General features: G+C 41.3%; 1 protein-coding gene across 1 annotated transcript; it reads left to right on the top strand.

The window, feature by feature from the left end:
• The first annotated feature begins 23732 nt into the window (after positions 1-23732).
• Positions 23733-27399, top strand: LOC140070669 (2,3-dihydroxy-2,3-dihydro-p-cumate dehydrogenase-like). Its single transcript, XM_072117426.1, has 6 exons — positions 23733-23914; positions 24009-24116; positions 24377-24516; positions 25835-25931; positions 26157-26281; positions 26637-27399. The coding sequence occupies exons 1-6, from the start codon at positions 23830-23832 to the stop codon at positions 26811-26813; spliced, it is 732 nt and encodes a 243-aa protein (XP_071973527.1). The 5' UTR covers positions 23733-23829; the 3' UTR covers positions 26814-27399.
• The last annotated feature ends 237 nt before the right edge of the window (positions 27400-27636 follow it).

Raw genomic sequence — 27636 nt, 5'->3', positions numbered from 1 at the left:
GCTTGTACTCTAGTCAATAACTTTTCCCAGTGTTTTTTTTGTGTGGTAAAATTAGGAGCCTCTGCTTATACGTGAGTATTTACAGTATGAGGGGGGGTTCAGTTGCAGAGCGCACAGAGAGCGGACATCTCCTACACTGTCTGGGGGATCTGGTCTGGATGGTTTCATGCAGTTAGGGAATGTGATTGGCTTTCCTTTATAGATGGGTTATAAGAGCACATTTGTAGATGATCCTTGAATTACTTTTATGAAGAGTATAAAGCTGCATTCACACTGCCGGGCACACGGCAGCGCGGGGAGAGGAGGAGGGGTTGAGTGCTGCCCACCCCCAGCCCTCTCCATAGAGGAATATGGCGTACGGCGCCGTATGCTGAGATAACATAGGACATGTCCCAAGGGCGGCACATGCTATATATATCCCATATGTTGTACTATACACATTGGGGCCTGTTGACAAATAATCATTGCAAACCAAAGGAACAGTTTGGAAATTTGATACTTCCAAAGAAGTAATCATCTGTCAGTATTCTTAAATGGGCCACACTTAGTTAAGAAAATAGGTTTTTAAAATATTGAAATGATCCGGAGGTCCTCTGCAGATGGAGCTTTCCTAATGTATATCCAGAGCGTATAGCAAAAAGACATGTGAACCCTGCCTTAGGGCGCATTCACACTGCCATTGCATGCTATACCATAGCACGGCGGGCACACAGCGGCGCCGGGGAGAGGAGGAGGTGAGTGCTGCTCACCCCCGCCACTCTCCACAGGGATATATGGCGCACGGCGCCGTACGTATGCCGAGAAAAGATAGGACGTCCTATCTTTTCACGACAATGGTATGGTGCCGCCACGCGCCCATTGCTGAACTATGGGGGACGCATATGTGATATATACATCCCCTGTACGGCCGTGTGAATAGGGGCTTACATTGTATCAAAGTGTAATATCCTCAGTGTTTCCCACAACAATATATAATAAAATATAGGGGGGGAGCCCCATTAATACCACTAGGGCCAAGTACCCAAGTACACCCAAGGCATTGTGCATTGTTTTAACCATCAAACTTGAAAATTGGATTCGCACAATCCCAATAATAAGAGATAATAGCCAACACACTAAATACAAATTACTCAAAGAAGCCAAGGAGGTGTGTATAGGCAAAAAATGAGTGTACAATTCATATATTACACAAATGAGGTTGAAAACATTTAAAAAGTGCATCAATCAACAACCTAGGTCAGTGGTGGTGAACCTATGGCACGGGTGCCAGAGGTGGCACTCAGAGCCCTCTATATGGGCACCGTTGCCATCACCCCAGGGTAGAGTTTGCCAAACAGGACTCAAGGCCTCTTGCAGTCCCAGGCAGCCCAGGACCCTTGAAGGAAGCTACAATGATAATCTTAACTTGTTCTCCTTCTTTCTACTGTATTGGTGTCCTCAGGTGTCTATACAATTCAAACCTATGACAGTGCAGGGAGTAATAAGTTACTGCTTAAATTGTCGCATTGGCACTTTGCAAAAAATATGTGGGTTTTGGTTGTAGTTTGGGCACTCAGTGTTTATAAGGTTTGCCATCACTGATCTAGGTACTAGACCAGTGGTGGCAAACCTATGGCACGGGTGCCAGAGGTGGCACTCGGGCCCCTTACTGTGGGCACCCAGGTCTTTACCCCAACACAGAGTTTGTCAGACAGGACTCAAGGCTTCCTCCTGTAGTCCAATACATCCAGGACTTGCCATGATCAGCGCCATTTTAAAGCCATATCCTTGTCTGCCAGTGCTACAGGAGGAACGAGAAGGTGTAGAACAAGACAGATTATTGTTGGAGCTCATGCTCTAGGACCCTGGAGGGAAGCTACACAATCCAAATTTCTCTATGATCTATTGTATTGGTGAACTCATGATGCCAATGCGATTGAAACCTGTGATACAGCAGCGATCAATAAGAGGGTTTTGGTTGTACTTTGGGCACTCTGTCTCCAAAAGGTTCGCCATCACTGTACTAGACCCTGATAAGCCAATGTACCAAACCCCCACAATGCCCCAAACCGTACAATGATGAAAATAGCACTTACAATTGATATCAATAAATGATGATGAGCTGGTAACCTACTATACTTGTGTACTCATAAGATCTCAAGAGTAGTTAGGTAAACACAAATGTAGATAGAAACTATTGGCACCTCCAAGGAAATAGTAAATGAACAAAGTGCATTGTTACCAAGTAGTTAGGAGTCCACACAGATCATAATGTGAGGGTAGGAATGCCTCACACGTTCCGTCACCTTATGCGACTTCCTCAGGGGTCAATCTCCTAATGGTCCTAAGCCCCTTGTATACATCTCACTTACCAATGTAAGAAGATTGTGAAGTAAAACATTTCACATGTGGGTGAAACAACGCTAAGTCTCCATGTTGGATCTCAGTCCACGTAAGACACTCCATATGTATACAAAGCAACATTCAGTCACCATATTGGATTTTGTGTCGCAAGATTATTTTTGGCCTTGCATTGTATCAAAGTGTATATAGTTTCCTACATCAAGATATAATAAAATATAATGGGGAGACCCAGTAATACCACTGGGGCCAAGTACCCAAGTACACCCAAGGCCTTGTGCATTGTTTTAAACATATAACAGCACTTAATACAGTGCTGGGACGGGACAAGTGAGCATGGCAGGTGGCCAGAAGCAGTCAAAATGGAGGTACCATGCCCCTGTAAACACAAAGGTCCCCCCAAGCCACCTCTAGTACCTGCTGCAATATTGAAACTTATGCCAAAGCTGTTTTTCTAGTCAAAATCAATAGCTTAAATCACCATAACATCCAATTAGAAAACAGCCCTGGCATCTTGCCAACACAGACCCCTAAATCATGTGGGCATATTCCATATACAGACGAGTCACAGAGGAAACTCTCTCTTTCCCCCTCCCTTCTAGCATGTATTGATTTTCAAACGTCACATCTACTCCCCTGCTCTTGACATGCTTTAAAGGGGTATTCTTGTCTCAGCATTCACATTTAGTCTCATTAATCTGCCATATATAAACATTTCTTCAATTAGATGTTATTAAAAAAAATGTTCCCTGTGTGAAGATAATTTCTCATAAATATAGTGATATGGTCCCTTAGAAGCAAGACTGTGTCCTTGGATACGACCACCTCTGCTGGAGTGATTGTACAAAGAAACAAAAGTTTTTTGTATATGAAATGTCCGGGAGTTATTGCAGGTCCCACAGCGTCCTGTGATAATGATTGCTGAATCAAGGAGGTTAGGCAGAGCTCAGTAGTGCATGTCTGGCCACTGCTGTCAAAATGTGAGGTGGTCGTATCCGAGGAAACTATCTCGTTTCTAAGAGACAACATGACTACATTTATGAGAAATTATCTTCACACAAGAACATTTTTTTAATAACATCGAATTGAAGAAATGTTTACATGTGGCAAATGAATTACGGTAAATAAAATATAAATATCCAGATGGGAATACCCCTTTAAATCTCTCTCATAGCAGCGCCGGAAGTACATATACTTTGTAGGGAGTTGTGTAGCTCTCTCGCTGCCCAAGCATGTTAGAAGCAGAGGAGCAGAACAAGCTAGTGTGGGATTTGATGTTTGAAAATCAGTGGCACTGCCAAAATAGAAGCGCTGGAATATGTCATTAGGTGTAAATATGAAAACCTGACAGGTTCCTTTTAAAAGCAGAAACGTATTCTGTGCAGTTTCGGTTTCTTGTTATTGTATAAAATGGCAGCTTATTCACAACAAATTACTTATATATTTCTCTTGCTTATGTAGCACCAACATATTCCATAGTGCAGTACAGACATTTTCCTCTCTCAGAATTTGATATGTTATATGTAGTCCTTTGATAGAATTAAAGGAAACCTACCATTTGATTTCATGCATTATGAACCAAACATACTTTGAGTTTGCTGTAGCTACACTGATGCAGGATCATATCTTGGTTAATCCCTGAGCTGAGTGGTTTTGCTGAAAAAACAATTATAACATTCAGGAGCTTGGGAAAGCTGGATCTACACTGAGCTTGTAATTACAAATGGAGGTTGGTCAAGCATGACTAATCAACCTGAGCTGGATCACTCATGCACAGCTGCTGGGGGATGGTACAGCAGTTGATTATTCTGTCTGGAAGGGAGAAAAGTGATTGCATCATCTTCTCCTGCAGGGAAAGACTCCTGCCAGGAGAAGTGCGGAAGCTTAACCCCTTAGGGACGTGGCCCTTTTTCGTTTTTGCATTTTCATTTTTCACTCCTCATCTTCAAAAATCTGTAACTTTTTTATTTCTCCATGTAAAGAGCTCTGTTTGGGCTTGTTTTCTGCGTAACAAATTGCACTTCATAGTGATGGTATTTATTATTCCATGCCGTGTACTGGGAAGCAGGAAAAAAATTCAGAATGCAGTGAAAATGATGAAAAAAACACATTTGCACCGTTTTCTTGTGGGCTTGGATTTTACAGCTTTCACTGAGCGCCCCAAATCACATATCTATTTTATTCTTTGGTTCGGTATGATCACGAGGATACCAAATTTGTACAGGTTTTATAATGTTTTCATACATTTAGAAAAATGAAAACCTTCTGTACAAAAAAATAATTCTTCATTTTGACATGTGGGTGGTGTCATTTTTTGATGACGTTTTTAATGCTATCATTTTGAGGACTGTATGGGCTTTTGATCACTTTTTATAGAATTTTTTATATTTTTCAAAATGGCAAAAAAGTGGCATTTTCGACTTTCGGCGCCAATTTCCGTTACAGGGTTAAACGCCGGAAAAATTTGCGGATATATTTTGATAGATCGGACATTTTGGGACGCGATGATACCTAAAGTGTTTATGGTTTTCACTGTTTATTTATATTTATATCAATTCTAGGGAAAGGGGGGTGATTTAAACTTTTACTATTTTTTTCATTTTTTTTTAAAACATTTTTTATCATTATTTGAGATCCTCCAGGGTAATTTAACACTGCAGGGTCCGATTGCTAATGCTATGTACTGCAATACTACTGTGTTGCAGTATATAGCAATTTTACAATGCCTCGGTCGGCAAGGTGTTAATTCTCAAAATGTTATATCTGTTTTATCATTAAAATCACCCAGCACAGGGATTAACCAAGATATGATTCTGCATCAGTGTAGTTACAGCATTCTCAATGTATGTTTGCTGCATAATGCATCAAATCAAATGGTAAGTTTCCTTTAAATCCATGAACCCAGTTCTACAAGGCAAGTTCATCCCTAGAGTTATACTACTGTATGACTGTACAGGGTCGGACTGGCCCACCGGAGGACCGGACGATCCTCCGGTGGGCCCTTGATACCTCTGCTGCGGCAGGGGCTGCCATCCCCATCGGGGGCCCTGCCAGCAAGGTCGCGTTGGCCCACAGTATGCCCCCGATATCTCCGCTGCGACAGGGGCCTCCATCCCCTGCTGAGGCCCCTGCCAGTGAGTAACAGCAGTGGTACTCGATGCGGCCATAAGCGGCCACTCGAGTACCACCTTTGAAGTAATTGCGCGGCCATTGCTGTGCGTGTGCGACGCGGCCTCTTCTTTTACCCGGCCCGCGTCGCACTATGACCTCTGATGCGCGGCAGCGTGATGATGCAATCACGCTGCCGCGCGCCTTGTTCTTCACAGTTCCTCTGCTGCAGGGAGAAGAGGCGCGGAGGACGCGGGAGCGCTGCGACAGGTAAGTGAATTTTATTATTTTCCTCTACTAGACCAAATATATCATAGGGGGCCAGAGTAGCAAGGGAAACATATAATAAGGGACTCCAAGGGGGCACTAGAAGACTATTTGCTAAAATGGGACTGGTTGCCAGAATATATAATTAATGGCCACTAGAGGAAATATACAGTATAGTAAGGGGGCACAATATGTAATAAGGGGGGGGGGGGTTGTTATTGCACATATATACAGGATAGGAGTAGTAGTACTGTGCTGTGCCCATATATACAGGATAGGAGTAGTAGTACTGTGCTGTACCCATATATACAGGATAGGAGTAGTATTACTTTGCTGTGCTGTGTCCATATATACAGAATAGGAGTAGTAGTTATGTGCTGTCCCCATATATACAGGATAGGAGTAGTAGTACTGTGCTGTCCCCATATATACAGGATAGGAGTAGTAGTTCTGTGCTGTACCCATATATACAGGATAGGAGTAGTATTACTGTGCTGTGCCCATATATACAGGATAGGAGTAGTGGTACTGTGCTGTGCCCATATATACAGGATAGGAGTAGTAGTACTGTGCTGTGCCCATATATAAAGGATAGGGGTAGTAGTATTGTGCTGTGCTCATATATATATAGGATAGGAGTAGTAGTACTGTGCTGTGCCCATATATACAGGATAGGAGTAGTAGTACTGTGCTGTGCCCATATATACAGGATAGGAGTAGTAGTACTGTGCTGTGCCTATATATACAGGATAGGAGTTGTAGTACTGTGCTGTGTCCATATATACAGGATAGGAGTAGTAGTACTGTGCTGTGCCCATATATACAGGATAGGAGTAGTAGTAATGTGCTGTGTCCATATATACAGGATAGGAGTAGTAGTACTATGCTGTGCCATACATACAGGATAGGAGTAGTAGTACTGTGCTGCGCCCATATATACAGGATAGGAGTAGTAGTACTGTGCTGCGCCCATATATACAGGATAGGAGTAGTAGTACTGTGCTGCGCCCATATATACAGGATAGGAGTAGTAGTACTGTCCTGTGCCCATATATAATACAGGATAGGAGTAGTAGTACTGTGCTGTGCCCATATATAATACAAGATAGGAGGAGTAGTACTGTGCTGTGCCCATATATAATACAGGATAGGAGGAGTAGTACTGTGCTGCGCCCATATATACAGGATAGGAGTAGTAGTACTGTCCTGTGCCCATATATAATACAGGATAGGAGTAGTAGTACTGTGCTGTGCCCATATATAATACAGGATAGGAGGAGTAGTACTGTGCTGTGCCCATATATAATACAGGATAGGAGGAGTAGTACTGTGCTGTGCCCATATATACAGGATAGGAGTAATAGTACTGTGCTGTGCCCATATATACAGGATAGAAGTGGTAGTACTATGCTGTGCCATACATACAGGATAGGAGTAGTAGTACTGTGCTGTGCCCATGTATACAGGATAGGAGTAGTAGTTCTGTGCTGTGCCCATATATGCAGGATGGGAGTAGTGGTGCTGTGCTGTGCCCATATATACAGGATGGGAGTAGTGGTGCTGTGCTCATACATATACAGGATAGGGGTAGTAGTACTGAGCTGTGCCCATATATACAGGATAGGAGTAGTAGTACTGTGCTGTGCCCATATATACAGGATAGGAGTAATAGTACTGTGCTGTGCCCATATATACAGGATAGAAGTGGTAGTACTATGCTGTGCCATACATACAGGATAGGAGTAGTAGTACTGTGCTGTGCCCATATATACAGGATGGGAGTAGTGGTGCTGTGCTCATACATATACAGGATAGGGGTAGTAGTACTGAGCTGTGCCCATATATACAGGATAGAAGTAGTATCACTGTGCTGTGCCCATATATACAGGACAGGAGTAGTAGTACTGTGCTGTGCCCATATATACAGGATAGGAGTAGTAGTACTGTGCTGTGTCTTTATATCCATGATAGGAGTAGTTGTGCTGTGCCCATATATACAGGATAGGAGTAGTAGTACTGTGCTGTGCCCATATATTCAGGATAGGAGTAGTAGTACTTTGCTGTGCTCATATATACAGGATAGGAGTAGCAGTACTGTGCTGTGCTTATATATACAGGATAGGAGTAGTAGTACTGTGCTGTGCCCATATATACAGGATAGGAGTAGTAGTACTGTGCCAATATATGCCGAATAGGAGTTTTTATTAGGACTTTTTTATAAAATATTTCATAAGAGGGGCGCTAAATATAAGAATAATAATTAAGGAGAGCATTATATAAAACATAATTAATAAGTAGGAGCACTGTAAGACTGTTTGGATGAAAAGATTAATTGGGAATGATATATTATGAAAGGGAATGATGTTCAATTTAACTTATTAGGTGTATCATATTATTTACTCAGGGGTGTGCATGTAATATACAGTACTGAGGAGTCGCAATGTAATATTTGATTTATGGAGAGGGCACAGTATGGCTTTTGTTATGGGGGGCACAGTGTGGTCAGTTGTGTTGTGAGTGGTAAATATTATTTAGGAGCACAGTGTGGGACAGTGTTATCCAGGTGACATTGTGCTGTAGTGACGGTGATATTTTTAGTTCCACAGTGTGGAGATATGCTACACAGAGATGAAGATATCTGGTGGAAGATTCTCCATTGATAAGAAAAAAATGGGAGAAGTTGTCCTGCAATTCAGTACCCAAAGGAGAAGACGTGTGAGTCTGGTAACTGTAATTACTGACTATTTTTATGTGGTGCAGAGAACATATGGAGAAGGTGAAGGGCTATAGGTAGTTATTCTTATTTGTAAGTTAGTGCTAAGCACAATGCAGCCGCTATGAACTGACAAATATTTCTAGGCAGCGGTATGGTGGGCCCCCAGAATAAATTTCTCTGGTGGGCCCCAGGCACCCCAGTCCGACCCTGTGACTGTATATACATCACAGGCTTCATTTGGATATACTATAATATTTTTATTGTCAAATGGAAAAATCCTGAGAAGTCCTCACATTTTTGCTGCAAATGTGTAGTTTTAACTCCAGGGATCATTATGCATCTTAACCCCAATGAGTATGGTAAATGCTCCAGTATCTACCTTAATAGGGTGACGCTGACATGAACTTTAACCCCTTAGCGCTCTGCGCCGTAGCTGTACTGCGCGGAGGCCCGCGAATAGCGCTCAGCGCAGTACAGCTACTGCGCAGAGACGATGCTGGTTCAGCGCTGCATAGCAGCCGAACCGGCATCGTTAGCTGCGGGATTTCAACTGTAATTTACAGCTGACATCCCCGGCTAACACCCGCGGTCGGAGTGGGCTCCGATCGCGGGCATTTAACCCGTTAAATGCCGCGGCCAACGCGACCGCGGCATTTAACATGCCTTCCGGGGGTCTTTACCCCACGTTCGACACACCCCCCCCGCGCCGTTTTCGGGGGGGGGGCCATCGGGACCCCAGAGAAGCCTGAAGGCAGTGCCTTTAAGATGGCGTCTGTGACGTCATCTTAAAGGCAAAGTGTCAGCCCATGCATCTGCATAGTCTGGCACTGCTAATACCCTGCAATACATCAGCATTGCAGAGTATTATCATGGACAAGCAATCAGATGATTGCTTGTTCATATCCCATGGTGGATCAAGTAAAAAATTTTAAAAAGAAATGTTTTTCAATAAAAAATAACTTTATAAATCACTAAAAATACCCATAAGCCCCAAAACATATAAAGAGACATATAACGCTCAAAAAAGTCTAAATCCTAACACAAACCCCACATATATAGTATCACCGCGTCCGTAACAATCCATAGAATAAAACTAAATAACTATTGAACCCATATGATGAACACCGTAAAAAAAAAAAAGTTAAAAACCCGCCAAAAATTATGATTTTACCTATTATATTCCACTAAAAATGCAATAAAAAGTGATCAACAAAACATATGTACTCCAGAAGGATACTGTTGCAAAGAACAACATGTCAGCAAAAAACAAGCCATCAACCAGCTCTGTAGCCAAAAACGTAACAATGTTATGCCACTTGGAAGACGGCAATACAAAAATGATAGATTTTTCCCCATATTAGGGTTTTATTTGGCAAATTTAGTAAAACATAAGAAAAAATATTCATGTCTGGTATCCCCGTAATCGTATCGACCCATAGAATAAAGATAACAGGATTATTAGGATATACGGTGAACACGAAAAAAAAAAAAAAGTAAAAAATCCAGTACAGAATTGATGCTTTTCTACTCATAACACTGGAAAAAGCATCTCATCGCGCAAAAAAAATGCCGTCACATGGCCCAAATAACGGAAAAGCAAAAATTTAATAGCCTTCAAAAGGGGGCAACCAGAAAACTAAAATCCTGGCAGCTGCAGGGTGCTCCTTCCCTTCTGCGCCTCGCTGTGCCCCCATAACACAAGTAACGGTCACATGTGGGGGGTCTCTGCATTCAGGAGAAATTGTAGAACAAATTTTATGGTGGGTTTTCTCTTTTTATCTTTTGGAAATGTGTAAATTTTAGGGCTAAATGAACGTATAACCGACAAAATTTGACCATTCTAAATTTCACCGCCATTTTGATTCAATTACTATGAAGATCTCAAGGGGTTAACAATCTCTGTAAATGCTGTTTCTGATAGTTTGAGGGGTGCAGATTTGAAAATGGGTTGGTTATATACGGGGGTTTTGATGCTAAATATGTAAAATTTAATTTCAAACAGTATTTATCCCCAAAATAGTCAATTCTGAAAATACGGAAAATCGCTATTCGATTTGTAAGCCGCGTGACATCAAAATAAATTATCCAAACATTTCAAAAATTATGAAAATGTAAAGTAGACAAATGGGAAATGTTATTCGGCAAGTTATTTAGGTGGTAAATAGATCTGACTGAAAACGCAATGATTTTGAGTTTCGAAAATGGCAAATTTTTCTAAAAATTCATCATTTTTTTCTTTTTTTTGTAAATAAACGCAAAACTTATCAGCTAAAATTTACCACTAAAATGAAGTACAACATGTGGGGAAAAAACAATCTCAGAATCGCTTTGATAAGTAACAGTGTTCAAAAGTTATAACCATATAAAGAGACGCAGGTCAGAATCCAAAAAATGGGACTGAGCCTTAAGCTGTAAAATGGCTGCGTCCTTAAGGGGTTAAAGAGGCTCAAGTTCTGTCCCTTTTTTACCTTGACCAGAAAAAAGTAGCCCCTCCTCAATGCCTCACATGTCACCATCATGTTTTCTGGAAAAGAGTTTTCTTCCTAATGTGTTTTCCCAAAAATAAGTGTCTTATTTTTTGCTCCTAAAGAGGCTCTAGGTCTTATTTTAAGGGGATGGCTTATTTTTCCATGACCAAGAATTCACATCTATTGTTGAACAAAAAAATCTTCATTTATTAATATACTGTGACCATGTCATCATATTCATAAACATAATCTGAATTCCCTCAAGAAAGTCTCGTGAATCTATTCCCATGTACAACAATCTATGGTACATTATGGAGACTTATGGGGAAAAAAAGCAACATTTTTCATGCCTATTTTGGCCTCAAGGGCCTGGATGCAGCAGGGGCCCAGAATACCGGAGTGGCTGGCTAGTGCAGCCTAGGGCACGCTGTGGTCACATTGCTTGGTATGGGGACCAGAGGGCTGACCTACAGCCTGGCAGGTATCCAGCAGGTGGTGTGTGCAAGAAATATGGAGGGAGAAGCCGATGTACTGGTTTTCCCTGGGGCGACCCCTAAGTGTCTGTAGGATGAGTCCCTGGGTAATGAGGATCCCATGGTGGTAACAGCCGTATCCAGGGATCAGACGGAGGCAACGTTGTGCAAAATAACTCACGGTTCTTTATTGAACAACAGCAGGCAACGTGCCGAAACGTTCTCACAGCAGATTCTGGTACTGGAGTGGTCATGGAGAGTGGTCCTCAGGAATGGCTCACCATTGGATGGGATGGAGCTGTGTCCAAACTGTGGAATCTGCAGCTCTGAGTCTCCTGACCCTGGTCCTGGGATTTGGTTCCGTATCAGCAGCACTGATGGTGTACTGACACTGTCTCTCTCTTACCTCTGTGTACTGGACTGACCATGAGGTCTGGACCTTGTGCTCTCCAAGAGAGCTGGTGGTAAAGAGAGCAAGCTTCTCCCTGCCCTGTGGTTTTATTCTCGGGGTCAGGTAGTGGCTACCTCTCCAATCACACTCCAGTGCACATTGCAGAAACATAATTGGTTGATAACTCACATCCACTTAACCATTGTCTGTTCAGGCAGGATCTACAGCTGCTGAAGTGCTGGAACCTTCTAGAGCAGTGGTGGCTAACCTATGGCACGGGTACCAGAGGTGGCACTCGGGGCCCTTTCTGTGGGCACTCAGGCCATCACCAGAGATGACTCCAGATATTTTCCTGCAGTCCCAGACAGCCCAGGACTTGCTGTGCACAGAGCTATTTTAACCGGTTCGCGACCGCCCGCCGTGTATTCACAGCGGCGGTCGCGTCGCGCTGCATGGAGAGGGCTCACGGGCTGAGCCCTCTCCATAGCCGGTAAGTCTTTGCTGCGTGTTTTTACAGCGTGGGCTGCCGGCAAAGCTGCCGGCAGCCGCAAACAGATAGCGGCGCATGGGCGCCGCCATCTTACCTGGGATCGCCGCTCCCCGTGACGTCATCGGGGGGCGGCGATCCGTCTCCATGGTAGCCTCGGGTCTTCCGAAGACCCGAGGCTATTTCGTTTTAACCCCTTCATTACAATGTGCTGATAGCACATTGTAATGAATGAGGAAGAAAATCCCCATATACTGCCATACTGTAGTATGGCAGTATATGATAGGATCGATCTGACAACCTAGGGTTAAAGTACCCTAGGGAGTCTGAAAAATAGTATAAATAAAAAAAAAAAAAGTTTAAAAAAAAAAAAATTATAATAAAAAACCCTAAAATTTCAAATCGCCCCCCTTTCCCTAGAACTGACATAAATATAAATAAACAGTAAAAATCATAAACACATCAGGTATCGACGCGTCCGAAAATGCCCGATCTATCAAAATATGATAATGTTTTTTCAATGCGTTTAACCCCGTAACGGAAAATAGCGCCCACAGTCGAAAATGGCACTTTTTTGCCATTTTGAAAAATCTAAAAAAATCTATAAAAAGTGATCAAAAGGTCGTACAGTCCTAAAAATGATATCACTGAAAATATTATCAAATTTCGCAAAAAATGACACCATGCACAGCTCCGTACACCAAAGTATAAAAAAGTTATTAGCGCCAGAAGTTGGCAAAATCAAAAAAAATTTTTTTGTACAGGAGGTTTTAATTTTTGTAAATGTATGAAAACATTATAAAACCTATACAAATTTGGTATCCCCTTAATCGTACCGACCCAAAGAATAAAGTAGACATGTCATTTGGGGCGCTCAGTGAAAGACGTAATATCCAAGCCCACAAGAAAATGGCACAAATGCGTTTTTTCACCATTTTCATTGCATTTGGAATTTTTTTCCCGCTTCCGAGTACATGGCATGAAATATTTAATACCATCATTATGAAGTGCAATTTGTTACGCAGAAAACAAGCCATCACACAGCTCTTTACGTGTAAAAATAAAAAAGTTATAGATTTTTGAAGGTGGGGAGTGAAAAATGGACATGAAAAAACAGGAAAGGGCCCGGTCCTTAACCGGTTAAAGTGACAGCGCTACCTGGGACTACTGGAGGAGTGGGAAGGTGTGGACACATCTGGATTATCATTGTAGCTCCGGCCCTGACAATTCTTCCTGTCTATGGGACCCTGGAGGAAAGCTACAATGATCATACAAATTTCTTCTATTTTCTGCTTTATTGGTGTCCTCAGGTGCTGGTATCAACGAAAGCTGTGACCGAGCAGGGAGTATAAATCACAAATAAAATTTCTGTGTTGGCACTTTGCGATAAATAAGCGGCTCTTGGTTAAATAATAGCTAGACTAGTAAATTACCCCACTGTGGAAACTACACAACGTATGAAAAAGCAGAAGTTTGTTAACCCCTTAAATGTTTTATTGGGGTTAAAACAAAATGGAGTTGTGGTCTACAAATTGTAATATTTTCGGACAATACATTCATTTTTTGGACAGAAAATTAAACATTCACAATGGATTCGCAAATGACAAAAAGTTCCACAAAATTTGATACCCAATTTCTCCCCAGTACACTGATATCAACATTTTTAAAACATTTTTTAAGGGTATTAATTAAAAAATTATCTTTTTTTCTGAAAGTTTTTCGAGGTTTGTTTGTTTTTTACGGCATTCACCGTGTGGGTCCAATAACAATTTTGTTTTATTATACAGACTGTTATAGACACAGCGATACCGAATATGTGGGGGGTTTTGGTGCGTTATTTTACTTTACTAAGTGTTTGTATGGGTATTTGTCATTTTAGAGGCACATATTTATTTATTTTTATTTATTTTAATGTTTTAAACTCCTTTTTTTTACTTTATACAGTCATGGGTGTTAGAGCTTGGTGTCAGCTGTAATATACAGCTGGCTCCGGCTGCTTCTGGAGCCAACTCCGTTCATGAGCTGGTGCCAGAAGCTGGGCGTAATAGCATCTACTATTACGTCAATGTGCGGGAAGGGGTAAAAGACCAAGATATCAACTACTTCTCTAACATCCTTATAACTTTCCAAACCATGAATTTCTTTTTTTTTTGTGTCTTTCTTTTTATTGTTTTGTTAGATAATAACATGTGACAAATAATACAATGCATGTATTACAGTGATTACAAATGATGGCTTATAGTATCAAATTTCCAAAGTATAAATGTATATCAAGCAATACATGTCATAACAGAAAAGTAAATAACATGCAACATAAAACATAAAACAATGCCCATTTAAGTGCAAATATTTTAATGACTTAGGATATGTTATTACTAGACTCACAAAAACCCATATAATTTTAATCATAATGGGTGGACAGATAGAAATTCAATCCAAACTTCCCACTGTTTCTCACACAAGTTTCGTTGACCTTTAGTTTTTGCAATAAGTAATTCCATTTTATACTTGATATTAACTGTGCAAAGAATTTCTTGTATGGCGGGAAGAGAAGATGATTTCCAATTCTTAGCTATTAGATTTCTAGTTGCGTTTAAACAATAGAGAGATGATAATTGTTGAATGTTTTCCATACCCATAGACAACAAGGCAATACCTGGGTCCCAAGGAATTGGGTATGAAATGATGACTCTTAATTTTGAGTAAATTTAGTTCCACAATTTTTGGACATTTTTACAATGCCAGAAGACGTGTAATAGAGAGCCTATTTCTTTTTTACATCTCCAACATAAGATTGACAAATTTGGCTACATTTTGTATGGTTTTATAGTTCAACATCAAACTTTATTGACTGTTGCATATTGATATAAAAAGTAGCAATATATTGTTTGGTTTGCAACATGTAGAAATACGTATACATTTACATTATTAGTACATATGTACTTTTATAGTGGTATACATCGCATTTGGCGAAAAGGGTAAACTTTTAACCCCTAGAGGCACCTAGACGTTATACTACGTCCTGGTGAGAGCTTCATTAGCGCACCAGGACGCACTATAACGTCCTCTCTCCCTGGGCGCACTGTAGCTATACACAGTGCCCGGGACCTGGGAGGTCAGCTGGGACGTATAGCTGACCTCCCAGGCTTGCCGACAATGGACCGTTCTTATTGGTCCATTGTCCACGATCGCTGTGACAGCCGGTTCTATACAGAACCGGCTGTCACAGCATCGGAGCCGGCATCGGAGGTTCCCGGTCTCACTGTCTGTACAGACAGTGTCCGGGAACGGGGAGATCGGCTGTCACGGACAGCCTGCACTCCCCTGTCACCGGCAATGGACCGCTGCTGTGGGTCCACTGCCGACGATCGCTGTGACAGGCGGTTCTGCACAGAACCGCCTGTCACAGCAGTGTCACATGCTGATTGCCGGTGCCTAGGATCGCTGTCTGCATAGACAGCGACCGGGCACCGGAGATTCTTGACCCCAGACATGTGACCAGCGATGGACCAATAGATGTGGTCCATCGCTGGCTATCACTGTGATTGGTGGATCAGATCAAACCCACCAATCACAGTGAAGCAGGGTCACAGGCGGGCACAGTATCTGTGCTGACAGGCTCTGATCTCTCTGTTGGTTGAGAGAATTTGGAGAGATCAGAGCCTGTCAGTGAATCGTCTGCCCCCACACCGTGAAATCACCCCATAAACCCCTAATCGCCCTTCTTTGTGCCCCCAGCATCTGACCCCTTCACCTCCCATTCATAAGGGAGAGTTCTCTTCTTTTTTTTTTTTTTTTTCAAAATCTAAAAAAAAGTTTTAGGTAGCTTAGGTGTTAGTGCGTCATCGTCAATTCGTCGCGTTAGTTACTTAGTGTCAGTGCGGCGTCAATTCGTCGCGTTAGTTACTTAGTGTCAGTGCGCCGTCAGTCCGTCGCATTAGTTACTTAGTGTCAGTGCGCCGTCAATTCGTCGCATTAGTTACTTAGTGTCAGTGCGCCGTCAATTCGTCGCGTTAGTTACTTAGTGTCAGTGCGCCGTCAGTCCGTCGCATTAGTTACTTAGTGTCAGTGCGCCGTGAATTTGTCGCATTAGTTACTTAGTGTCAGTGCGCTGTCAATTCGTCGCGTTAGTTACTTATTATCAGTGCGCGGTCAATTCGTCGCGTTACTTACTTATTATCAGTGCGCCGTCAGTCCGTCGCATTAGTTACTTAGTGTCAGTGCGCCGTCAGTCCGTCGCATTAGTTACTTAGTGTCAGTGCGCGGTCAATTCGTCGCGTTAGTTACTTATTATCAGTGCGCGGTCAATTCGTCGCGTTACTTACTTATTATCAGTGCGCCGTCAGTCCGTCGCATTAGTTACTTAGTGTCAGTGCGCCGTCAGTCCGTCGCATTAGTTACTTAGTGTCAGTGCGCCGTCAATTCGTCGCGTTAGTTACTTAGTGTCAGTGCGCCGTCAGTCCGTCGCATTAGTTACTTAGTGTCAGTGCGCCGTGAATTTGTCGCATTAGTTACTTAGTGTCAGTGCGCTGTCAATTCGTCGCGTTAGTTACTTATTATCAGTGCGCGGTCAATTCGTCGCGTTACTTACTTATTATCAGTGCGCCGTCAGTCCGTCGCATTAGTTACTTAGTGTCAGTGCGCCGTCAGTCCGTCGCATTAGTTACTTAGTGTCAGTGCGCGGTCAATTCGTCGCGTTAGTTACTTAGTGTCAGTGCGCCGTCAGTCCGTCGCATTAGTTACTTAGTGTCAGTGCGCCGTGAATTTGTCGCATTAGTTACTTAGTGTCAGTGCGCCGTGAATTCGTCGCGTTAGTTACTTAGTGTCAGTGCGCTGTCAATTCGTCGCGTTAGTTACTTAGTGTCAGTGCGCCGTCAATTCGTCACGTTAGTTACTTATTATCAGTGCGCCGTCAGTCCGTCGCATTAGTTACTTAGTGTCAGTGCGCCGTCAATTCGTCGCGTTAGTTACTTAGTGTCAGTGCGCCGTCAGTCCGTCGCATTAGTTACTTAGTGTCAGTGCGCCGTGAATTCGTCGAGTTAGTTACTTAGTGTCAGCGCGCCGTGAATTCGTTGCATTAGTTACTTAGTGTCAGTGCGCTGTCAGTCCGTCACATTAGTTACTTAGTGTCAGTGCGCCGTCAGTCCGTCGCATTAGTTACTTAGTGTCAGTGCGCCGTGAATTCGTCGAGTTAGTTACTTAGTGTCAGCGCGCCGTGAATTTGTTGCATTAGTTACTTAGTGTCAGTGCGCTGTCAGTCCGTCACATTAGTTACTTAGTGTCAGTGCGCTGTCAGTCCGTCACATTAGTTATTTAGTGTCGCTTTAGATAGATTATCTCTGTTACTGACAGTGATAGTCATTGTCCGTTAGCTGTATTATTTGTTAGTTACCGTCAGTTTGTCAGTGGTTTAGTGGGTTAGTCAGTGTCTGTAAGTGTAAAAAAAACTAAAAAAAATTAAAAAAAAAAGGTTGTTCGTTCATTAGTGTCAGTCACCGTCTGTCATTGTCATTTGTCATTCCGTCCCTGTCAGTCCATTAGTTAGTCAGCGTTAGTGTTAAAAAAAAAAAAATAATAATAATTGTTGTGTCGTGTTTCGTAGTTTATAAAATGGCAGTGAGGATGTACTCCGCTGAGGAAGCGTACGCCATGCTTGCCTCAGATACTGAAAGTGCCAGTGAGGGAGAACCTGAGTTTTTTCGTGATTCCTCCTCCAGTGATTCAGGAGAACCCCCTCGTAGTCGTAGGAGAGTTAGTGCTCAGGTTCTGCCTGAGGATTTAAATTGGGAACCCCTAACAGATTACACCCCCCAAATTCCGGCATTTACTGCAGTAGCAGGGATTAAGGTCCCTACTGAAGGGCTCTCTGCCCTCGGTTTTTTCAAATTAATTTTTACGGACAATTTGGTCCAATTAATGGTAGAACAAACCAATATATATGCTGAAGAATTTATACGGGCAAATCCATCTTCTTTTTATGCCAGGCCTTATAGGTGGCACCCTACAAACTGTGGGGAAATGTTAAAGTGTTGGGGCCTTGTTTTAAATATAGGCCTTACAAAAAAGCCTAAAATAAGATCCTATTGGTCCACGGATGTTCTGTACTACTGCCCGCTGTACCACACAATAATGTCCAGGTCCCGATTCGAAGCTATACAAAAATTTCTTCATTTTGCGGATAATTCCTTATGCCTACCCCAGGATGACCCAAACTATGATCGACTTTTTAAAATACGCCCCGTTCTAACATTTTTAGAAGAAAAATTTTCAGCTGTCTACACCCCTCAAAGGGAAATCTCAGTAGATGAGTCCCTAATGAGCTTCAAGGGGAGAGTTAAATTCCGACAGTATCTGCTTAATAAGCGAGCCAGATACGGAATAAAATTATATAAATTGTGTGAGGCAGACACAGGATACACATTTTCATTCCGTGTATATGAGGGCAAAGACAGGACAATACAGCCCCCAGAATGTCCACCACACATTGGCACAAATGGAAAAATTGTGTGGGACCTTATATTCCCACTACTTAATCAGGGGTACCACTTATACACCGACAATTGGTATTCAAGCGTTCCCCTGTTTAAATGCCTCATGGACAAAAGTACAATGGCCTGTGGGACAGTGCGAAAAAAATCATAAACCCCTTCCCAAAACTTTTGTTAGTCAAACGCTGAGAGCTGGCGAAAGCAGAGCAGTGCAAAATGAGGGGGTGCTGTGCTTAAAATATAAAGATAAAAAAGAGGTGATGATGCTGACAACAGTTCATGATGCCAGCTGTACCCCTGTCACCCTGCGTGGCACTTCCACCACCATCCAGAAGCCTGTATGTATACAGGATTATAATAAATTTATGGGGGGGTTGATTTAAATGACCAGATTTTGAAGCCCTACACAGCGACTAGAAGAAACCGAATCTGGTACAAAAAACTAGCAATCCACCTTGTACAGATGGCAATGTACAACTCCTTTGTCCTTTTCAGACAGGCCGGCCACCAGAGTAAATACTTAGAGTACCAGGAGAATGTCATCAAATCACTCCTCCTGGGTGAAGGGGAAGGGGAAAGCTCTGCCTCATCTATAAATGTTCCCCGAATAGTGCCAGGGCAACATTTTCCGTCTGTGGTGCCACCAACAGAGAAAAAGCGAAACGCCCAAAAAAGATGCCGTGTGCACAAAGAATGGTATCCGCAAGGATACCATATACCAATGTGACACATGTCCTTCCAAACCTGGGCTGTGTATGAAGGATTGCTTCCGAATCTACCACACAGCCCTGGAAGTGTAATTTGGAAAAATCCCATCAGTGCCATTCTGTTATTTGCCCGTTTTTTTTATTTTGCCCATTTTTTAATTTTTATAACAAAACTAAAAGCATCATTATACCCTTAGATGAATACCTAATGATGTTATCTGCACATTTATAGGCCTATGCCAGTGCTGCCCAAAAATTACAAATCCGATGCCACACATAAGATACAGCCTGACAAATGTTACAAAGTATTGTTTCATTTTTATGCTCAAGTCAGTGTCTGAAAAAGTGTCTTATGAATGTAACATTTGTGGAAAAATGAAAAGCTAAAATTTAACCTCGGCTTTTCACTAAATTCTACATAAGTGACCAAGATCAAATTTTATCACTTTCAAAAAGGGATCACATGTTGGGGGCTTTCACTGTACCTTTGGGTATGTGCAAAAATAACATGACTCCGAGATATTTCAGCCAAAACTAAACTTCAAAAATAGCATTCCCTCCATTCTGAACCTTGCTATTTCACTAAAAAAGCAATTTATAACCACATTTGGAGTATTGCCATACTCAGGAGAAATTGTGTGGCATAATTCAGGGTTCTTTTCTACCTTTAACTGCTTTTAAAAATGACATTTAGCTACTTCACCCCTTGTAAAAATGGAATTTCAGGAGCTAAAGTGACATTTGCTTGAACAAATTCTAATTCTTTATTTCCACAGTCATATGCTAATGAATACTGTAAAACTTGACCTGTAGAGTCAAACCATTAACCAAACGCCTTGATATATTCCTTGAGGGGTGTAGTTTCCAAAATGGGGTCACTTTTGGGGATTTATCACTGTTACAGTACTCCAGGAGCTATTTGAACAGGACATGGGGCATGAAAATGATTTCATCAAAATCTGCTCTCCAAAAGCCTTGTTCTCTTTCCAACTCCTGCCATATACCCCTACAGCTACTTACAACCACACATGGGGTATTGCCGTATTCAGAAGAAATTGTGTGACAAAATTTGGGGTGCTTTTCTACCTCAAACTGCTTTTAAAAATGACATTTTGGGGGCTAAAATGAGATTTTCTTGAAAAAAATGTAAATTTTTATTTTCACAGTCTTATGTTCATAAATACGGTGCAACGCCTGTAGGGTCAAACCTTCCACTTTACCACTTGATATATTCCTTGAGGGTTGTAGTTTCCAGAATGGGGTCACTTTTGGGGGTTTATCACTGTTACAGTACTCCAGGAGCTATTCAAACATGACATGGGGCATGAAAATGATTTCATCAAAATCTGCTCTCCAAAGGCCCTAAAGCCTTGTTCTCTTTCCAACTCCTGCCATATACCCCTACAGCAACTTACAACCACATATGGGGTATTGCCGTATTCAAAAGAAATTGTGTGACAAAATTTGGGGTGCTTTTCAACCTAAACTGCTTTTACAAATGACATTTTGGGGGCTAAAATGAGATTTTCTTGAAAAAATTGTAAATTTTCATTTTCACAGTCCTATGTTAATAAATTCTGTGAAACGCCTGTAGGGTCAAGCCATTCACTTTACCCCTTGATATATTCCTTGAGGGGTGTAGTTTCCAAAATGGGTCATTTTGTCAGGGGTTTCTACTGTTCTGACACCTCAGGGGATCTACAAAAGCAACATGACACGTGAATGCTTTTTCATAAAATGCTGCTCTTCAAAAGCCCAGTGGCCCTTCTTCTGCTTTGTGCCCTGGCATGTGCCCAAAAACCAGTTCACATCTACATGTGGGATATTTTCTTACTCAGGAGAAATCACATAACATAATTTAGGATGCATTTACTCTTTTACTCTTGTAAATTTAAATTTTTTGGAACTAATTAAACCTGTTATAGAAAAAATATTATAATTTCTTAACTTTACCTCTTTTTTATTTGAATTCCTGTGAGATGCTTAAAGGGTTAACAGACACCCTTATACCCGTTTTGAGTTGTTGAAGAGGTGCAGTTTATAAATTGGGTGAATTATAGGGGTTTCTAATGTATATGCCTTCAAAAAAACACTTTAGATATGTACTGGTCCCAGAAAAACTTGGTTTTGGAAATTTTCTCTTATTTTGGAAAATTGCTGTTATATATTTAAGCCTTCTCAAATCCTAAAAAAGTGAAAGAACTCTGTCAAAATGATGAAAACATAAATTAGAGATATGGTAAATGTTGGATATAAACTTTTTTGTGAAGTAAAATGATTTATCTGGCAAGCCAAAAATTTCAAACTATGAAAATTGAAAATTTTTCTAATTTTTTGCCAAATTTTGTTTTTTTAAAAAAAAACTACAATACATATTGGCAGACAAACACCACTAACATGATGTACAATATGTCACAAAAAAACAATCTCAAAATCACATAGATAAGTTGAAGTGTTCCAATTTTATAACCATATAAACTGACACAGGGCAGATTTGAAAAATGGGTCTGCGTCCTTAAGGCCAAAATAGGCTGAGTCCCCTAGGGGTTAAAGAACATCAACAACAACAATTGTCAAAACGACCATACGGCCTGTCAACGGTAATTGAGAAACCTGAAAATGAGTGTAAAACATAAGACAAGACAACACATACAAGGATTGAGGGTTGGGGGAAGGAAAAAGGGGGAAGGGGGGAAGTGAGCCGCATTTTCTGCCCTAAACCTATGTTTATGGATCATGTACACTGTTACCTGAGGTTAACCAATCATGCAAGGCAGGGGTGTCTCGATAATCGATCCAAGCAATCCATATGTTGTTGAATTGTTCGTATCTGCCCTCATCGCTCGCCTTCAATTCTTCCATTTGTTTAATTACGTCTAGCGCCTCTATCCACTGCAACCTGGTGGGTGTCTCGGGCGATCTCCAGAGCCTGGGGATTATTTGTACATTTTGTATGGTTTTAAATACCACCTGGAGATTTTTTTAGCCACCCGAAACGCTGGAGACATTCTCCTCTTCTTACCATTCATGGTAAGTCGGGATCGACGGGGAAGATCGCTGTGTGCTTCTTTAATCTAGCCTCGGCCACGGAGCTACTCGCTCACGCGTCTAGCTCCACGCGCCGCTAGGCCACGCCCCCCCAAACCCTGAATGTCATGCAGAATTTCTTGTGGTTCCTTTATATTAGGCTCATTGGCCCTAATATCTAAATATGTTTAGCACTGTCCTTAACCCCTTGCCGACATGTGACATACTAATACGTGCAGGTGTATGGAGAGGGGTGAGCAAATTGCAGCAAACACCCACCGCAACACCAGCATGTGTTAACCCTTCGATTGCTGCCATAAAGGCTTAGATCCCTGTGACGTAATCGAAAGACCCAAGGCTGTCTCATGTTAGTATTTTTTGGCAAAATGTTTGGCACACACTTAGAGTTGCAAAAAGTCTGGTCTATGGATTTCTATTTTACCATCATGAATGTGGACACAATTCTAAAACTTTTTGGTCCTACCCCAATTCACTAAACAATCATTAACCCCACAATCTACCTTCCCAGTGAAAATTGTAGCGCAATTTTTGAGTCAAAAACACTTACCATGCACCAAAATTGATAATTTCCCCACAGTGATTTTATCCCATGAATTCTTCACCCACTTCACAACCTTTTGCAGTGTCTAAATGATCTACTAATGTATGGTTTTGGGGGAGCTGCTGCAATGACTGTTGCTAGGTGTTATTTTCAGGGGAGGACTTCTGTTTCTAAGACTAAAAAACATTGCACTAGGTCTTAATTTCTGGGAGTGTATTATTTTCAGGGAAACGGAGTAATTAATATCTTTCATGGTGGAATGAATGGTACATGGTGCAAAACCACATTGATTATATGTATAGGTTTCAGATGGCCTCCAGGTGGCGCTCTTTAACAGCAAATGACAGATCCTCAGTGTATTACAGCTATAGCCTCAATAGACAACCACCTCAATGACTTTCAGAAACTTTCCATTCATGGACCATGACTTATTAACCCTTACTTTTTGATTAAATTGTTTCTGCCACAATTCAGAAATATGTCTTTTAATATCCCTGTATTTTTAGGATTGCCTATATATTATCCTAAAGAACTTGCAATCACCTTGATCTTGTACCAGTTTATAACCTCTGCTGATGAAGGATATATTGGTCTAAGCAGAGCTAGAAGAAGAATGCATGGGAGGGTGGGGTTTGGTTGGTTTTTTTGGGGTGGGAGTCTTTGGGGAGGTATGAAGGATTTTGGGAGGTGCCATGGAGAGAGGGCTGTTAATATTGAGTCTGTTTGGCTGATCTCTCAGTTTCATTGCCACACATCTCCTTGTGGTCTGGGAATTTTGCTGTTAAATTGATCGCTATGTCTACATCACAAAGGCTGGTTTTGGTTCTTGGGGGAGCTGGTACTGTTGGATCAGGAATTGTGAAAAGTCTTTTGGAAAAAGGTAGGAATAAGCTTTTGGTTTTGTATATAATAGATTAGACTACCTCAATGTCTTGCTGTGGCTCATTTATGCATTGTCCTCATCCCTGCCACAGGCTTCCAGGTGGCTGTGATTTCCAGAGATAATTCCCGCTTGGAGAAGCTGGTGAATTTTGTGGCGGTGCAGTACAGAGAAAGCCTTCACACCATGGTTGGAGATGTGGGTAAGTCTTGTTGAGAAGAAGAAAGTTGTCGTATCACCTATCACCTGGTTATGGACTGTGGACTATGAATATTCTCAAGATTATAAGGATTGCAGCTGTAAAATGCACAAGGGATCCATTATTTCTCAAGCTCCGTTTGCCCAGACATCTATTTTCTATGCATGTCTCTGATATTGTTTTCTCACTACAATAATCTGGAGGGGGGGATTGCCTGCAGCACTGTCTGACTTGTTGACCCTTTATATTTGGGTTTTGTGCAGGCTCAGAACAAGGGGCACAGGAGGCGGCATCTGCTCTGGTAAGCAGAGTAGGAAAGGTGACCGATGTGGTGTCTTCGCTGGGGTTCAGCTGGTGGCAAGGTGGTCCTCCCCACACACAGTCATTGCAAGAGCTGCAGAGGGTAATGAACTTGATCATTTCTTGTAGGAATTACAGCTAAAGTTGCTTTTACAAAAGATCCAGGTGGATACAATCTGTACATCTGTGCATGTCCTTTTTTTCTTTTCTTAAAATCTTACAATCTATAAATGTAGATGGAGTATTGAGGTTTGAGATAGTGGTGTGTTAATGTGATAGATTTATTTACTGTCTATATCAAATGACAGTATATGGCAACTTCATAACATGTACACCCCAAGGATTACTGCAAGTATGACATGTTTGTCCTATACATGACAAATTCAGCCTACTTCATTTTATAAACTGAACATAGCTTAAATCTGTAGTCACATAGATAGACAGATACTCCCTGCACTGTTGGAATGGAAGAGATCGCAAATGGCACAACATCCTATAAAGCAGGGGTGCACAAACTTATTTGGTTTGAGTGTCACATTGTCATACCGCTAACCTTTAGTACTATTATTCTTATCCCTATGTACAAGAATATAACTACTATAATACTGTCCCCTATGTACAAGAATATAACTACTATAATACCGTCCCCTGTGTACAAGAATATAACTATTATAATACTGCCCCCTATGTACAAGAATATAACTACTATAATACTGCCCCCTATGTACAAGAATATAACTACTATAATACTGCCCCCTATGTACAAGAATATAACTACTATAATACTGTCCCCTATGTACAAGAATATAACTACTATAATACCGTCCCCTGTGTACAAGAATATAACTATTATAATACTGCCCCCTATGTACAAGAATATAACTACTATAATACTGTCCCCTATGTACAAGAATATAACTACTATAATACTGCCCCCTATGTACAAGAATATAACTACTATAATACCGTCCCCTGTCTACAAGAATATAACTATTATAATACTGCCTCCTACGTACAAGAATATAACTACTATAATACTGTCCCCTATGTAGTGGAATTTAACTACTATAATACTACCCCCTATGTACAAGAATATAAGTACTATAATACTGCTCCCTATGTACAAAAATATAAGTACTATAATACTGTCCTCTATGTACAAGAATATAACTACTATAATACTACCCCCTATGTACAAGAATATAACTACTATAATACTGCCCACTATGTACAAGGATATAACTACTATAATACTGCCCCCTATGTACAAGAATATAACTACTATGATACTGCACTCTATGTACAAGAATATAACTACTATAATACTACCCCCTATGTACAAGAATATAACTACTATAATACCCCCCCCCCCCCCCCCCCCAAGCTCCAATGATTAATGCAGGATGAATCTCTCTCTGCAGGTTCTGGATATTTTACTTCTCAGCACCTTTACATCCTGGAAAGCCTTTTTTCCATTGATAAAGGATAATCCAAATGGAACATACACCTTTATTACTGGTAGGTGGATGAAATGGTCTGCTAAGCTTTATTACTTACATAGTAATTATTGCAATAACTACTTATCTTCAGCTTTGTCCAAGATCCTCTTTTAAAATATGAAATCAATGATTTACAAACAAAAAATGTCTCTAGGTTTAGATCTTACAGATATTACCGTACTTTAACTTGTGTCTGCAATGCTCAATGTACAGTATTTTCATACAGTTTTAAACACTACCACAGGTGGCGCTGGTGAACGGTTGCTTATGCCTGGTACTGGATTCCTTACACTGGGGGCAGCAGGAGCATTAGCGTTTTCTCAAGTGGTTCGTGAGGAATATCCTGATGTTCCTTGTAAACTGAATGAGGTTTGTGTCATGGCACATATATAAATAAGGATGCTTTTCTATTATGTTATAGGTATATGTATATAGGTGTTAAAAACATGGATATACTTAATGGAAAAGTACCCTAGGAAAGTTCTAAATCTTGTGGTTAGACCCATCTTGATGGACATCATAGGCATAGTCATACCCATAGTACCATAGTAGATAAGACTGAAGAAAGACTCTGGTCCATAAAGTACAACCTATAAATTCTACAGTGTTGAGCCAGGAAAAAAAAATATCTATGGCCCCAACTCCAGTTATCTTCATCAACTATAAACATGGCTATCTTTAGCATACATCTCACAAGCTCTCTTACTGTTTTTGCCAATATCAGGTAAAAGTCAACATGGGAGTGGCTCCTCCAGAGCGCCTCGGTCCGGGATATGTCAGTCATTTGGAGGTGGGAGAAGCAGTTGCGTCATTGGTGGAAAAAAGGAGGGTGTCCCACACAGTGCTGTGCGCCAATTCCACCACTGATCTCAAGACACTTATCTTAGAAGGGAAGTTGTGAGGTTTGCGACAAATCACTGGGTATGAAGCCTAACTTGTTTGTTTTATATTACAAACCCTTCCACCATGTGTACAGTGCCATCACTCCTCCTGTCCAGTAACCCTGAACATAGCAACCTCTGGGAGAACATCAAGACCACAACAGATACATGTCCACAGATGTCCAACAAGAGCCCTTAATATTGATCCGGGATAACATTGAAAGCTTCTTATAATTTGGGAACATTTCAAAAGGGGCACTTCTTAATGGAACTACCATTTCTTTTCATTCACTGGTTGTCAAGGAACCAACTATAACCAGAAGACTAGATTCCAAATGAACAACCCCTCAAAGAATGAATTACTCACAATCCAGTGGACTTCAGTTATGGACGGTGCATTCTGCATCCCCCATTTAGATACCGGTCTTTGATCATAACACGTGATTGTCTCATTTCATTTCTCTGGGAGTTTAATAAGAGTCGGTTTTATAAATTCATCCGCTGACCATCTGCTGTAATCTCTGATGGCTCCTACAGGCTCATACCCTCCCCCTACATTTACCAATCCACTGTTCTCCGTGAATAAAATAAAACTTAATGAAATAATCTTGCGTTTTAAATATATATTAACCTAAATTATTAATCAATAGCTCAAAAGATTGTGATATGTCCTATACTGGTGGAGGACCAAATGTGAGCAATGCTTGTAGAACAAGAATCGATAGTGGGGAAGCGGCTAAAGAAGAAGATGGTGAATCTCTGAAATGTGTAGTTATTTGAGGTTACAAACATCAAATCTGTGCTATAATTGCCTTATTGAGTGACCCCCAACCTCCCTATAAT

The sequence above is a fragment of the Engystomops pustulosus genome, chromosome 7 (genome assembly GCF_040894005.1).
Source record: "Engystomops pustulosus chromosome 7, aEngPut4.maternal, whole genome shotgun sequence".
In the NCBI taxonomy this organism is placed as follows: domain Eukaryota; kingdom Metazoa; phylum Chordata; class Amphibia; order Anura; family Leptodactylidae; genus Engystomops; species Engystomops pustulosus.
This window is presented reverse-complemented; position numbering and strand designations above follow the sequence as displayed.

Bases quoted from the DNA above. Each gene is read 5' to 3' on its own strand.
- LOC140070669 (XM_072117426.1), top strand. From the start codon at position 23,830: ATGTCTACATCACAAAGGCTGGTTTTGGTTCTTGGGGGAGCTGGTACT. The intron at 24,517-25,834 runs GTAATGAACTTG...CTCTCTCTGCAG, and splicing joins CATTGCAAGAGCTGCAGAGG to GTTCTGGATATTTTACTTCT. The intron at 25,932-26,156 runs GTAGGTGGATGA...ACACTACCACAG, and splicing joins AACATACACCTTTATTACTG to GTGGCGCTGGTGAACGGTTG.